This window comes from Rhinolophus hipposideros (genome assembly GCF_964194185.1).
Source record: "Rhinolophus hipposideros genome assembly, chromosome: 24".
In the NCBI taxonomy this organism is placed as follows: domain Eukaryota; kingdom Metazoa; phylum Chordata; class Mammalia; order Chiroptera; family Rhinolophidae; genus Rhinolophus; species Rhinolophus hipposideros.
The window spans coordinates 4,379,611-4,395,355 of NC_138070.1; the positions used below are offsets into that span (position 1 = coordinate 4,379,611).

A 15,745-nucleotide genomic window follows, 5' to 3' on the forward strand; every position below is an offset into this window, starting at 1 on the left:
CACTCCTTTCTCCTTGCGCTCAGGACTGACTGACTGGAAGCTGGAGGTGAAGGACCTGTATCACTCTTTGCCCGAGGCACCGTCCTCCTCCGTGGATGCGTCAGCCAGCCAGGTCATTTAAAAACACATTGTGTGTGTGTGTGTATTTGCATTGTAAAATTGTTAAGTACTCTGTTTCATGTCAATTTCTATATACAGAAAAAAGCACAGGCTTTAAATCATAGTCATCTGCTTTCCGATTCTGTCTCTGTCATTGGATCTTAGGAAAGTTACTTAAAAGTGGAATTTAAAATGTCCAGTTAGGGTTTTGTGAAATTAAATGAGATGGTTCTGTGCCTGCCATTTTAAACACAGTAGGTCCTCAGATAAACTTCTGCTCTGAGACCTGGTTTTGATCTTCCATCCTATTATACTCTCCCATTACACTAATTCATTTGTACCATAATTCTGAGCAATTTAATCGGCTGTATTAATTTTCTTTGAGCAAGAAATGTAAATATTTTGTTTACTTCAGAGCAAAGAAATGAAACTATCCAGTATGTGTACATTGATGTGCGTATCTCACTTCTGTATTTTGATCAGGTGATGAGAGAGTAGATTGGGAAAAAGAGATACAATTAAAGTAACCAGGATAGCTGTGAACATGAGTCACAGGCGTAGCCAGACAGGCAGTGGGGGACAGCATACTTGTAAACGTCAGCATCCCAGAGAGGGGCAGAAACCAGCATTTCACCCTTCAGGAAAGGAGCAAAACAGAGACAGATAAACCCGAAGAAAAAGGAAGGATGGGGGACATGAGATTGTGAGGGTGCTGGGAGGCTCAGTGGGCTTTGTGCTCACAGGGCTCCCTGGGGTGTTACGTGGTCCTGCAACATCAGTATGTTAATATTCTGTTGACTCTAATATGCCACCAAGTGTAAGACTTCCCGTTTCAGTCTTCCAAAAAAACAAAATTACCAATTAGACTCATACAGTGCTTTCTTATCACTTGGAATTTATAATTTTTCTTACAGAAAGAGCTTGTAATTAAACATAGATTTTTGTCATATAAGTCTTAAACATATTTAAAGAGGAAAATAGAAGTGAAATAAACTGGTTAAAACTTCTTCACCTCCAGAGGCTTACATTCCTCTTTTTTCATTCAGTGTCGGTTTCTGTGTTTTTCCACATACCATTTTCCTCAGGCTGCCTGGAGCCTGGTGACTTGGCATTTCTTTAAGGACGAGAGGCCTTGGTGCTGAGTTTTACGTGGCTTAGTACTTTGTTTCCCCAGAAAAAAGATCTAGCTGGACAACGAGCTCTTATGTGTCTTTTGGAGCAAAAATTAATATAAGACCCAGTCTTGTATTATGTTAGATAAGACCCAGTCTTATAGTAAAATAAGACCGGACCTTATATTAATCTTTGCTCCAAAAGACGCATTACAGCTCATTGTCTGCCTAGGTCTTATATCCGGGGAAACATGGTAGTTATGTAGGACTAGCCTACTTTTGACTCCCAGATGGGGAATGTTGCTAAACATTCTGATTCACCGTCCCTTAAATATTGTTTCTCAAGGGCTCCAATGTAGTCTCTAGGATTTTCTTCCAAGCTGCTGACACCTGTTCGGCCATATTTGATGGCTGCGATATTTGCCTACGAGCAGGCAATGACAATTATGTCACAACAGCTACTTGATTGAAAGTAATTATAAGATGTCATTCATTACAAGGGGCATCATATCAGATATATTAAATATGGAAAGGAAAGAAATCATGAAAGTGGTGAAAAATGGGACCTTATACTACCAGGAGCTCCAAATAGAATAACTAACCTTCACCCAGGCAGCAGGCAGGGACTCCTCAGGCAGAGCCATAACCACGCACCGCTGCTCGTCACAGGCTGCAGGGCTTTAAAGGAGCCGCTGTGTGGTCAGTAGATGCAAAGTCAAGTTTTAAAGCAGTATTACGGAAATTGTGGTAAATGCTACGGGTTTACATTTAACAAATTAATGCCTTTAATACACAAAAATATAATGAATTGTCTTCTTCACAAGCTAGTTACAGGGCTTATTAAAAAATATTAATTTGTGTGCTCTGCAGCCTACCAGTAACAGGAAATATGACATAACTTTACTGCTGTATGGTGAATGTGTTCTTTTAATGCTTTCAGCGTATCCCTCGTTGAATCTATAATCTCATTGGAGAGAATGTCCACAGTTTAAATTTGAAAAGGTTAAATGGCACCTCTCTCACACCCCATATTAGGTTCCCCCTTGAAATAATTTAAGCCCAAGATTTTAATTTTTGGAGCTTAGATCTCTCTTTGCAATATTTCCAGCGTAGTGAAACCTTGATTTCAAACTATGGAAATTAGGATCATATCTTTTTATTTTGCTAATTTGAAAGGGGCTTATTTTCATTTGGTAACTTCTTTCTTAACATTTTTTCTTGTCTGCCAATTCTTAAACGTGAATAACTATACAGATAAGGTACTCTTGGCAGCTGTCCCCTTGAGCCACAGGAAATCAGTCTGGCGAGGAATGTTCTCGTCCTGCTTCATTTGTTCATCACGAAGTCTTTTCTTACCTCAAAACTTGGCTCTTACTCTGAGTGGGGGGGCTACCAAGGCTTATTCTTTGGACATATTCTTAGGCTGCTAACTAACTTAGTTTCAAATTATCCCCTTAATATTGATTGGGGATATGAAAACATTTTCGTTCTGAGGGAGACTCATAATAATAGGTTTTGATAGTCTAAAGTTTTTTCATCGTTGACATTATTATTTAAATAATTTTGTTTTGTATCTTTAAGTCTAATACTAGTAATGAGATGAAGCTACTACCATCACTGAAGGATATTTATCATAAAAAACAAAGGGAAAACAAGCAGTTACCTGAGAGGAATCTCACTTCTGCTTCCAACCCAAATCACCCACCTGAGGTAAAGTTGTCAGCACTCTGCTGAGTGACGATGAGAGCTGCTTCATGACTGTGACTTATCTTAAGCTCTATTCCCTTAGGAGATCTAAAGCCTACTCGCTTAACAACCAGCACTGACTGCTGAGGGAGAAACCTCACTGTTGTCTGTCTTATTTCTAGGTCCTGACTCTCGATCCAACGTTACACATGAAGCCAAATCAGCAGACACCAGGGATTCAGCCGCAGGGCTTTCTGAGTGCCCTTGATGACAGAAGAGCCTTTTCACCAGACTCTGTGCTGGAACCTAGTATGTCCAGTCACTCTGACATAGACTCGTTTTCGCAAGCAAGTAACATCGCTTCTCAGTTATCTGGATTCCCCAAATGTCCTTCAAATACAAAAACGTCCCCAGTGAACTCCTGGAAAATTCATGCATTCCAAAATGACAGTAGGACCAGTTCCACGTTTCCCTCAGCGTATACTGTTACTAGTAATGACATCTCGGTCAACAATATAGATGAAGAAAGCACTGTCATGGTAACTCCAGCCTCGGTCAGTCAGTCCCAGCTTCCAGGTACAGCCAACAGTGCCCCAGAATGCATTTCATTGACTTCCCTGGAAGATCCTGTGATATTGTCTAAGTATGTATTTCAGTGAATGGCTCATAATGTTAATAGATTTTCTGTGGTGTCTGCTTAGATGATGAAAATGGTTTTTATTGAACTGTAGTAATATGTAAAATCTTAAGTTAAAAAAAAGAGATACAGCCTTTTTAAAATAGACCATCTAAATGTTAAATGTTGCAAGTCTTTTTTTTTCTTCACTTTATTACTAGTCAGCTTGTGTATTGCTCTATTTTTTCTGTGAGGAAAAAGGCTGTAGTTTTGCTTATGAGAATAATTGTGTTCTTGGTTTCTTGTATGGAATAGAAAGTGAAGAGATACTTTCCTAATAAATGTTTTTACTCTCCCCAACAGGATTAGGCAGAACCTGAAGGAGAAGCATGCTCGACACATAGCGGATCTCCGAGCTTATTATGAATCAGAAATAAATAGTGTGAAACAGAAACTGGAGGCAAAAGAAATTTCTGCAATTGAAGATTGGAAGAAAACCAATCAAATTCTTGTAGACAGGTAAAATTTATAATTTAACTATAGTTTTCTTTATATGTATATAATTTAACTGTTAGTGTTTCTCCACCTTGGATGTATTATTTTCCCCAAAGTATCATGTTTTGTAATGATAAAACACTTTGAAAGTGTGTGCTTCAGATTTGAAAATTTTAACACAGAAACACGTTTGCCTAAGTAATTATTTTTACAGATTTGAACCTACGTTTTATAAGACTGACAACCCACAGGAGGACAGTTGTTTCATATGGGCAAAATTCTGGAAGAGTTGAGCACACTCTGTATATGTAAAGGAATATCACTCGTGGGAGAATTAGTACAACATGTGGATCCCCTAATAAGTATGTGACTAGTGTCCTGGGGCAGGTCTCAACCTTTTTTTATATTCAAGCACTCGTGAACCTGTGGAAGCCATTACCCTGTTTAAAAAACAAGCAAACTTAGAAACATAGGGGAGAGTGGCCCTGTGTCAGGGATATAGCTTTACACTTATTTTAGACAGAGAGAATCATTCATTATACAAAATGTGACGCTTTATCTAGTACTAATAACAGCGTGCTTGCAACATCCTTTACAATTAAATGGGACTTAGATTGAAAACTGCTCAGGTCTAGATGACAGCAAAGAATTTTTCTCTAGGGTAAAAAAAACGGAGTCCCTTAGAAAAGGCTTAGGAGGAACCTGAAATCTTCTGGTTCAGTTAGCAGTTTGACTAGCAGAGTATTGGTAAAACTGGCCTCTAGTTTTGGCAAAACTGGCAAACTAGTTTGTGTTTGCTGTGGTCATTAACATGCTCATTCCTGAGTGTCTGCATCTTCCATTTTGCTGTTGGGGGGTAGGATGGGGGTGCAGTGGTGGAGAGAAGTAATTTGAAAAGAGCCAGAAAAAAAAATGCCAACTTTAGGTTTTCTAGGACAAAATGGAAAGAGAAGATAGCAGGCTAGGGGAAGTTGGTTCTTTTTTTTTAAGAAGGCAAAGAAGACCACAGGTTGGAAAACAGAAGTGTGAAAACACTTCCGGTTGGAAAACTTCCGGTTGGAAAACAGAAGTGTGAAAGAAGACCAGCAGTAGAAAAGACAGGGTGCCAAAGAAGGTACCTAGTAAATGATAGCTGCTTAAAATATCTTTATGACTGGAAGCTAGCTGCTGGAGCACAGAGCACAGAGACAGACTGCAGGCGGAGCAAATTGGAAGCCAGGGTTATAACAGTTAGTAACAGTATGAACACAAGGTTCTGTAGTACATGTGACAGTAGCATGGAAACAATAGGGATACATTGTTTTCTCCTGCTATCCTGGGAAGGGTTAGGGCTGGCTTACAGTGTAAAACGGGGTGTTACAGAGAACAGCAGAAACAAAAGGCGAAGTCGCAATCACTTAGTAGAACTGGAGAACTGATTCACCTAAGACAAAAACCAACATTGTGTTGTCAGCATACAAGCATATTTTTTTCAAACTTAAAATTGCAAATTGGAGAATCCCACTACTACTGCAAATGGGGCCATTAACAATTATAAATTATAGGCCAGCTGTGATATCAGATTGTTATGTCACACCGTTACAACTCAGGGGAGGAGATCTCTGGCATAGCAGAAACATACAGCTAATAAACCTACACTTACCTAGTGGTATTTCTTTCCAGAACAGTTTTATCGATGTTTCAACCCCTGGCAACCATCATTCTGCTTTCTGTTTCTATGAATTGGATGCCTCTGGTTACCTTGTATAAGTGGAGTCACCAGTATTTATCCTTTGTGACTGGCTTATTTCACTTAGCGTAATGCCCTCCACGTTCACGCATGTGATGGCTGGTGTCAGGATTTCCTTCCTTTTTAAGACTGAACAGTATTCCGTCATGTATACACACATACTGCATTTTGTTTACCCGTCATCCCTTGATGGACTGGGTTGCTTCCACTTCTTGGCTACTGTGAATAATGCTGCTATGAACATGGGTGTGCAGGAATTTGTTCATCTCTTGCTTTGTTCACTTAATATTTCTTAGGGATCTTTTCATGTCATTATTTTCTCTGGATACTATATCAGGTTCATTGGGGTGTATTTTGCTAAAAAGGCATCCTGAGTCACCTGACGTGAGAGAACTGGTGATATGTGATATGTTGGAGAATTGGTTAGGTTTATATAATACTGATAAAATACTGAGGGATTTTATCTTCTAATTGTTTCGTTTCAATTTGTGCTTTTTAGGTGTAGCCAATTAGGTAGTGCTCTGGATGAAGCTACTAGTCGTGTGAGAACACTTGAAAATAAGAATAACTTACTAGAAATAGAAGTGGTAAGTATTCTGTTTGTTGTTGTTCTAGTGGCTTAATGTTAAACTTAAGCCTTTTTATTAACTGTACTTTAGAGACAGATAGTTTTATAACACCATTGCTTATGTGTGTTTGTCTTCTCCTTTAGGATGTGCTGTTAAGTACATTTATAGTTTGAGTGACACTGGCTTTATATGATATTATAAACGTCTACCCTTTAAAAATTTAATTTTTTTTAATTAAATTTATTGGGGTGACAATTGTTAGTAAATTTACATAGATTTCAGGTGTACAATTCTGTATTACATCGTCTATAAATCCCATTGTGTGTTCACCACCCAGAGTCAGTTCTCCTTCCATCACCATATATTTGATAAATTTAATTTTTTATTGGGATATAATTTGTATATCGTAAAACTCACTCTTTTAAAGTGTACAGTTTAGTGGTTTTTAGTATATTCACAAACGTGTGCAGCCATCATCACAGTTAATTTTAGAACATTTTTCTCAGTCAAAAAGAAACCCCGAACCCCTTAGCCATCAACCCCGCACGCCTCCTCCTCCCCTGGCAACCACTACTCTACTTCGTTTTAATGGATTTGCCTATTCTGGGCGTTTTATGTAAATGGAATCATACAACATGTGACTTTTTGGGTCCGGCTTCTTTCACTTAGCATGATCTTTTCAAGCTTCATCCACATTGGGGCATGTATCAGAGCTTCATTCCTTTTTATGGATGAATGATATCCCACTGCATGGACAGGCCACATGTTACTTATCGATTCATCAGGTGATAGATGTTTGTGTGGTTTTCACCTTTTGGCTGTTATGAATGATTGGGCTATGAACAGTTGTATACAAGATTTTATGTGGATATGGTTTCCATTTTCTTAGCTATATAACAAGCAATGCATAAACTTTTAAATACATAACTTTTTTTTCATGTCTTACCAAGTTTTATTTTGTACATAACCTTATTAAACAGTGTTTTGGTGGAAAGTGTCAGTTATGTTCTACATACTGTGTCTTTAGCTTTGGTGTTTTATTAGTTATCTTTGTCTCTTTGTCTCTTCCTAAACTGTAACTTAATGAAGTCAGGGCTTGTCTTTTATGTTTATCTTATATTTCTAGTCACCCTAGCATCTGGTTGGTACTAGTGGATATGTAAAAAGTGATTGTTGAATGAATATTTATCCATCACACACATTTTGAACTTTTAATTTTCTTAGTAAGTGAAAGAGTAGGTTAAGAAGTGCTTTTTTTTTTGTCCATAAATACTAATGTGGGGCAACAAATTCCAGCTATACTTTCAGAATCATTTCCCTAATTGCCATGGTTATTTTTCCTCATTAAAGTGACCTACAGGTGAGTCCTAGAATCGTAATGCCCCAGACAATGGTTTTCTGTCTACACAGTATGATAATCTCATGGAGCTAATTATTATAGTAGAGTAATCCTTTCTATTAGTCTCCATTCCAAGATATAACAAAATATTGATTAAATGTGTTGATTGCCATTTGTGTGTTTTGTTTTATTACTTTGCTTTTGTATTTTAACACCCACAATTTATTAGGTGCTGTTGAAACATCTGTTTTTCTTAATAAAAGCACTTTGTCGCCCTTGTCTTTGTTTTATAGAGTGATTTCAGAGAACGCCTCAGTGCAGCCAGCAGTGCCTCCAAAATTTTGCAGGAACGAATCGAGGAAATGCGAACAAGTAATAAAGAAAAAGACAATACCATCATTCGACTAAAATCTAGACTGCAGGATTTAGAAGAAGCTTTTGAGAATGCTTACAAACTCTCAGATGATAAAGAAGCTAGACTAAAACAAGAAAACAAAATGTTTCAAGACGTAAGTGACAAGGAATGGTGACCCTATGACATGGTTGGCTAAAAGTAATTTTAGATATTGTGCTTTTTACAAGCTCTTGTGACTTTTTCCACGTTTATTTTTGTTTTACCTAACTTTGCTGTAGCTGCTAGTTTACCTTCCGTTCGGATGGAGTCAGTTGGGTCTTATCTTGAAGCAGGAAGTCAGAGCCTGTCAAGCTGTGGTGTCACTCCCACGCCTTTCTGTCTCTAGCAGGTCAACTTTTGAGCTATCTTAAACCAACATCTTTGTGTCTGGCAGGGCAAAATGAACCAGATTTAAAACGGGTTTGATTGAATTTTTTTCACTTCAATTTAATTTCACTTACATTTGGATTTGTGTAACATTGAAACTGGAGTAAGTTTCAGATTGTGTAATTTTTTTTCCTAAGTTTGTCTTAATATCCTTTGTTACGGTGCATCAAAAATCTAAAAGTATTTTGGCTGGTGAAAGTTTCTTCCCGATAGCTTTAGGTTTGATTCTTGTTGCTTTGGTTTTTTAAAAAATTAATTTTCATGAAGGCAATACATGTAATTGGTTGAAATAGTCAAATCTCCAATGAAAAACAAGTCTTTCCACCTCTCCTTACCTTGGAGTTCCCTACCCTAAAGGCTGTTACTTTGAACTCTTTTAGGTGTTTCTTCTAGCACTTTTCTTCATGTTTCTAAATAAGAAACTTGTATGGCTCTTTCTTTTCCTGTCAATTCAATTCAGACATTGTATTGACTTCCTTCTGTTGCAAGGTCAGTTTAGCTTTCTTACACCGTTGTTCCAAATACAGATACTGTCCCTCTCCTCCCAATGTGGTTAACATATTAAATTGATTTGAAGAAGCTTATTCTTTTACATTTTAACAACTCTGAAATTGGAATGCATCTTTATACCATAGTGTCATATTTTAATTGGCAACACCATTTTTTTCCTCTTTCAGTGGTAAATAAAATAGTGGTATGATTTCCCGTCGGTGGTGTCTTAGATTTGAAATATGATACAGTGTCACTTAAGTTAGATCGATGTTCAGTGCTTCTTAGGTCTGTGTAAATATTGTTCAGAGCTAAGCTGCAGTGGGCAATGATTACTGATTACCTTTCCTTTCTCTTACAACTTGTATTTTCCCCAGAAGTAATAATTGCCTTGTTTTTTTATGTGCTTAGTTTTCCACATGCGTAGCACTTTGCTCCCCCAAATACCCTTCTTTCAGTCCCAACTGGTTGCTCCCAAGGTCTGATCCACAGATGTGCTTGATCTTGCCTTCACCCTCGTCCTGGGAATGGGCTTTGCGTCTTTCCTTCATCGGATCTGTTGTATTGTGTAGATCCTGTGTCTTCTTTCTTGGTTTAACTCTTTGTTTTGTTCACAGACATCTCCTGAAAAAAAAGAATGCATGGAGATAAATTTTGGGACCTTACATGTCTGAAAACTTTTACAGTTTCCAGTCACACTTTTCTAAGTGTAGTTTCTAAAAACTACCTTAGTTTTTAGAACATTTTAGATTTACAGAAAAATTAAGAAGATAGAGTGTTCCCACATACCCTGTTAGTAGTATCTTACATTAGGATGGTACATTTGCCACAATTAATGGACCAATACTGATACATTATTCTTAAGTAAACTCCATACTGCATTCAGATTTCCTTTCTTTTTACTGAGTGTCCTTTTCTCTGTGTGAGTGTTCTCAGCAACACTGCCATGAACGTCCCTGTACTGGTCTCCTTATGCCAATGTGTGCCAGCATCTCCAGGGTAGCATTCCTATGACCGCGGCTGCAAAACAGTGACCCCTGAACTGGGCATGTTCCGCTCATGGACTCAGTGGTTGGGGACTCGAACTGGGCAGGCAGGCAGGGACAGCTCGTCTCAGCTGTGCGGCATCTGGGCCTTCCGGCGGCTGGGGGCTGGCTATACACGATGCCACCCCCTGCTCTGTTCCGTCTTCTTTACTTTCCACGTAGCCGGCTACTTGGGGCTTCCTGGCAGCACGATGGCTGAGTACCAAGGACAAGCATCCTTAGCCTCTGGCCTGGTATGACCTAGCCTTGGAAATCCTACAGCGTCACTACTACTTGTTAAACAGTCCCCAAGTCCTGCCCGGGTTCAAAGGAAGAGGAAATAGATGCCACCTCTTGATGGGGCATAGCAAGGTTCTGAAAGAGCTTGTGTGAACAGAGATATTGCTGTGGCCATTTTGGGGAAATACAGTCTGTCCCAAGATTACATATACCTGTGAGTACAGTGGCTGGGACATAGGAAATGAGTATTGTCATCTTAATACAATGTTGCTCTTAGAAATGGACGCACCAGTTACTTTCCCACTAGTAATGTATGAGAATTTTTATTTTTTTCGATTTTTTTTCCATTGCTCGGTACTGTGAACCCTTTTTGTCAGTGTGATTGATGTTAAATGGTTATTTATAGAGCAGTTCTCTCTGCTTGTGGCTTTTCACTCTATTTGTGGCATTTTTTATGGAGCACAAGTTTTGTGTTGTTTTTTAAATTATTGTCATAACCATTTTTTCATGGTATTTTGTTTGTTTGTTTGTTTGTTTATTTTTAAGGAAGGCATAGCTAGTGGCCCACGCGGAGATTGAACCGACAACCTTGGTGTTATTAGCACTACGCTCTAACCAACTGAGCTAACCGGCCATCCCCAAGTTTTGTATTTTAATGTCCAAAATACAGTCTTTTCATTGATGGTTTGGGCCTTTTTTATGTTTTTATCCCCTCCCCCCTATTTTATGTCTTCTTTACAAAAAATTATTTTCTACCAGAAGATGGGAAAATGATTTTCACAAATATTCCCAAATAAAATGATAAAGTTTTGCTTTATCTATTTAGGCATTTAATCCACCCCAAATTACCTCTTATCTATGGCTTGAGACAGGAATTGAACTTGTTTTTCAAATGATTAACCAATTGTCACAGCACCATTTTAAAATAGATTATCCTATACCTACTGACTTTTAATGCCACTTCTGTTGTGTTTCTTTCTTGTATGAGTCTGTTTGGGGCTCTCTAGTCTGTTCCATTAGTTTATTTTTTGTCCCTGAGTTGAGACCACACCATCTTAATTATTAGTATTTTACAACAAGCTTTGATTTGTTTTTTGGGAGGGTAGTGTTTCCTTCCCTTTATTTTGTCATTGTTTTAAAAGTTTTTTTTGCCTATTCTTGAGCCTGTTTTAGTTGATATAAATATTACTGTCAGCTTAACACATTTCTTCAAAAACCCTGCTGTTGATTGGAATTCTCCTGAATTTACGGTTGGACTTGGAGATAACTAAGACGTATAATACTGAGTCTTCCCTTACATGACCATGAACATCGTTTATATCTATTTAAATCTTAAAAAAAGTCTCCACCAAAGTATCACACTTTTCTTAATTAAGTCCTTTTACATCCTACGTTAGAGGATTTTCCCCTTAGGTACTATATTCTGCTTATCTGTATATTTCTAAATAATGTGCTTACATTGTTAGTTCTTGATTTTTTTTTTAACATTATCCATAATTATTATGGATGAAGATTTAGGTCCTTCACATGTCATTTGCTAAGTTTAGAATTCTGAGTGTATATTTTCTTTTTATCAGAATTTTTAAGACTTTGTTTCACTGTTTTGTGTTGTGAATGAGAGACCTGAGGATTGATCTCTTACTTTCTCCCCCTCTCCCCATCCCATGGCTTTTCCCCCCTCTTTTTCCATCGTCATTTTTTAAAAATATTTGTTTGTTTATTTTTAAATTTTTATTGGGGAACAGTGTGTTTCTCCAGGGCCCATCAACTCCAAGTCGTTGTCCTTCAATCTAGTTGTGGAGGGCGCAGCTCGTCTCCATGTCCAGTCGCCGTTTTCAATCTTAGTTGCAGGGGGCGCAGCCCACCATCCCATGTGGGAATTGAAATGGCAACCCTGTTTTTGAGAGCTCGCGCTCTAACCAACTGAGCCATCTGGCCGCCCCTTCCATCATCTATTTTACTTTAAAAGCTCTGTGTGCCTGGAGGGGACTGGCTTCCTGGTAGTCCTCACAATCCTCACAATCGTAGAGTGACACCAACTATTTGGTTCAGGGACCTCCAGATGAATATGTAGAAGTCTTTTTTTCTGAGGTTGATTGGTTTCCCAAATAAGAGCCTCCAGCCCCTTCTCTGGGACCTGTCAGCCAGGCTCTGGGGGCCCTGAGGGAGAGGGGCATCAAGTTGAAGACTTTTCCTCAGTCAATTTCTCTTTTTATCCCTTTGCCTCCCCTTCTCTGCTATACTTGGGTTTCCAAAGTTGCATTTTTCTCCCATTCATGTGCCCTGTTGCCTGGCTGGACAGTCTACTGCTGTGTGGCATGGCTCCTGACCTCTGACCACTCTCCTTAAGGACTTGCGGCCAGTTCCCTGTGGTCAGCCCTGAACTTGCACCCTGTCCACCACTGAACCCGAGATGCACATCTGAGGGGTCAGCCTCTTTGTCATTAGCATCCCCTATTCAGGCCCTGAGGGCACAGCCTCCCCTGCCTCCTGCTTGCTACTCTTCATTGAAATCTTTCACGTGTTACTGTTACCTCTTTTGTTCTCTTTTCAATGGCTTCATTGTTAATTTAGTGGGATCTCAGGATAAAAAGAAAATTCTGTGCTGAATCTGTCTTCTTTAACTAGAAATCTCACATGTATTTGAAAATACATTACCTAATTATACTTTTGGGATTGTACCTTTACTCTGTGGAACTAATTTAGCAAGAAGTAGTATGTGACAATTCAAAAGAGAACAATGCAAATAAATTTTAATCTTTTAAAATACTACTTAAAGGGTATTGACTGATATTTTGTTTTAGTTTTTATTTTGAAATAAAGTCAAACTTACAGAAAATTTGCAAGAACTGGCATATGCCCTTTACCCAGGATCAGCAATTGCTAACATTTTACCACATTTGCTTTATCATCCTCACCATACGTTTATGTTCACACAGCCATATTTGTTTTCTTGAACGACTGGAGAGTAAGTTGTAGGCATCAGGCCCTTTACCCCTAATTTTTGGTAGGTATCTCCTTCTCATACATAGCCATGGAACAGTCACCAGAATATAGAAATCCATATCCAAATTGCTCCTTTATGGCACTTTTTCCCCAATCCGGGGACCAACCCAGGATCATGCTTTATCTCCACTTCTATTATCTCTTTAGTTGCCTTTAATCTGAAACAGTGTGTTAACTTTTCTCTGTTGTGACATTAGCATTTTTAAAGAGTATGGGCAGTTATTTATAGAATACCCCTCAGCTGATATTATAATGTTTAATTTTGTGGTGCCCTTCTTTGTTTTCCCTTGCAGCTCTTAGGAGAGTATGAGTCCCTTGGAAAAGAACACGAAAGAGTGAAGGTAATAATTGTTTGTCATTCATGTTCTGAACTTCCTGTGGGGGCAGAGGATTAGATGGGGAGCTCTGACCCTTCCCTCCCCCCCAGGACTCCTCCACACCGTTCCAATCTAGCTATTTGAACTAGACCACTCACTTATCCTCTGTTTCAATATTCTTATTTTCAAATATCTGCCATTTAGCTCACAAGTTTGTTGGATTTGTTAATTTAACAAGTATTTATTGAATAGCTATTGCCTTTGAGATGCGTTGAGATGAAATTTGCAGAAGAGTATAAGGTACCATACAGACGCCAATAATTATTTAATGCTCTGTAAATACAAAGTATTGTTTCTCAAAGCATTGGCTTCGTGTGGGGTTGGGTTTACTGATGATGTTTGAATTCTTCATTGAAGCTCTGCCTTGAAGCTGCCCGTTGGGGACTCAGTGAACCCCACGGTGATGCAGTGAGCGGCCGAGTATTTCCGCTGCATGAAATGCAGGGCTGTGATTATTGAGGCGTAGTGACAAGGCCAGCAGCCGAGTGCTGGGGCTCAAGCCAGTCATTACATCTGAAATCGCATCCTCGGAAGGATTTGTTTTGCCATTTACTGAGGTTTTAGTCAAGTTTGTGGTTCAAATACGTTCATGTTAACACTGGATTATTTCAAGCCAAGCAAAGCATAATGGGCTCTATCTGAACACACAGCTACTGTGTGAGCCACTGTTTTGCGCTCTTTCTTTTCCTTGAATTCTGTCTATTGCCTCAGTGGTTGGTGCCATACTTGCTGAGGATCCGCCCAGTTTTCTTTGTAGCTCTCTGGTGTAGCCTTAGGTTAGGTTTGTATTATGCAGTTTTAAATAAAAGGACTACACTTGAATATTTATCTTCTGTTCTCTGAATTTTTCCTTTATTTTCACAGGATACGTTAAATACAACTGAGAACAAATTGCTTGATGCACAAACTCAGATTTCTGATTTAAAAAGGTAAAATGTTTTGTCTCACTGCTAAGCGGATTCCTCTAATTGTTTTTTCAGCACTTAAGTAAGTGTCTGTGTTGAAAGTGATGAAAAGTTTTGTCTTTTTAAAAGCCCTTTGAGATTAGGCTTTCTCCTGATTTTCCCCTTATATAGAAATACTTTTGATTTTAGCCAAAGAAAATTTTTAAATGATTCAAATATATTGGTGGTTGTGCCTGAGAGGTTGCATTTCCCCAAACATCATGTTTTTTCTAAGCATAGGGAAGATCTACATGATGCTAAATTATTGAAAAGAATTTCATGCCGCAGTCTAGTTCACTGAATTATTTTTATGCTCCAGAAAGAAAACAGCATTCACACCAATTTTGTGGTCATGTGCTTAGCTGAAGACCTGGTTTGGGGACTATACTCGTTGTCTGATTTGCTTAATTAGGTAGGAACAGTCATAACTGGTCCATGTGGCACAATGGTCAGATATTTCTGATTGGCTTTAGAGCATGATTTTGCATTTGGAGATAAGTAATGTCCCTTATTTGGAGATTTCACTGCACCCTTCAAGACTTACCTTGTTGAGTGGGGGACAGAGAGGCTGTCCAGCTTTCTCATCTGCTCAGGTCTTGGCTGCGATACATACGTTCAGTTCTAGTGATGGCTTCCTTACCAGGTTAGTAGAAAGCCACAGCGCTATTAGAACTGTTCCTTCTCAAACCTTCCTGCAACAGGGTAGGTAAGGATTTGCATTTAAAAGACAAGCTAAGACATGTGCAAAGTTTAAAAGAACAGAAAGAATGCCAAGATATACTCAAAACAATTGGCCAGAGTACTTATTTTCTGTTGGTAAAGTGGAAAATAAGCTTTTATTGTGAATATGGCACAAATTTGATGAGCAACCTGTAGGTTGAGTTGTTGGGGACAATTTAGCCTTTGCATCTTTTGAAAAATTAGGAAGTTCTTTTTAATAGCTCTGTTACTGAAAGTTAAGCCGGCTTCCTTTTGTGAAAGTGTTACCTATGTGTGTTTCATATACATGAACATGCATTTCAGCATTAAACAGGTAGAATTGCAGTTTATTTGAATACTTGAATTTATTTTATTTTTAATTCATACGTTGTAGATTTTGACCTGTAGTCAAATTTATAATTTGTTTACTTGCTAGATTAAGTCCATTCATTGTTTCCTTGCCTTCAGTTGTGGGATATGAAGTGCTTCTCTGTGGTTTAATATATTTGCCTTTTTATTTATTCTCCCTGAGAATAAAT

The 15,745-nt window shown here is 38.5% G+C and overlaps 1 protein-coding gene across 19 annotated transcripts in view; it reads left to right on the top strand.

The window, feature by feature from the left end:
- Positions 1 to 15,745, top strand: part of MPHOSPH9 (M-phase phosphoprotein 9) — a 49,359-nt gene that overhangs the window by 16,017 nt on the left and 17,597 nt on the right. For 10 of the 19 annotated variants that reach the window (XM_081037274.1, XM_081037269.1, XM_081037263.1 and 7 more), the window contains 8 exons: positions 24 to 112; positions 2,793 to 2,921; positions 3,080 to 3,540; positions 3,877 to 4,032; positions 6,237 to 6,324; positions 7,939 to 8,154; positions 13,480 to 13,527; positions 14,428 to 14,492. In XM_081037274.1, the coding sequence (XP_080893400.1) occupies positions 24 to 112; positions 2,793 to 2,921; positions 3,080 to 3,540; positions 3,877 to 4,032; positions 6,237 to 6,324; positions 7,939 to 8,154; positions 13,480 to 13,527; positions 14,428 to 14,492 (1,252 nt within the window). The remainder of the gene's footprint in view (positions 1 to 23; positions 113 to 2,792; positions 2,922 to 3,079; positions 3,541 to 3,876; positions 4,033 to 6,236; positions 6,325 to 7,938; positions 8,155 to 13,479; positions 13,528 to 14,427; positions 14,493 to 15,745) is intronic. The other 9 variants (XM_081037267.1, XM_081037258.1, XM_081037265.1 and 6 more) reach the window with 1 other exon arrangement.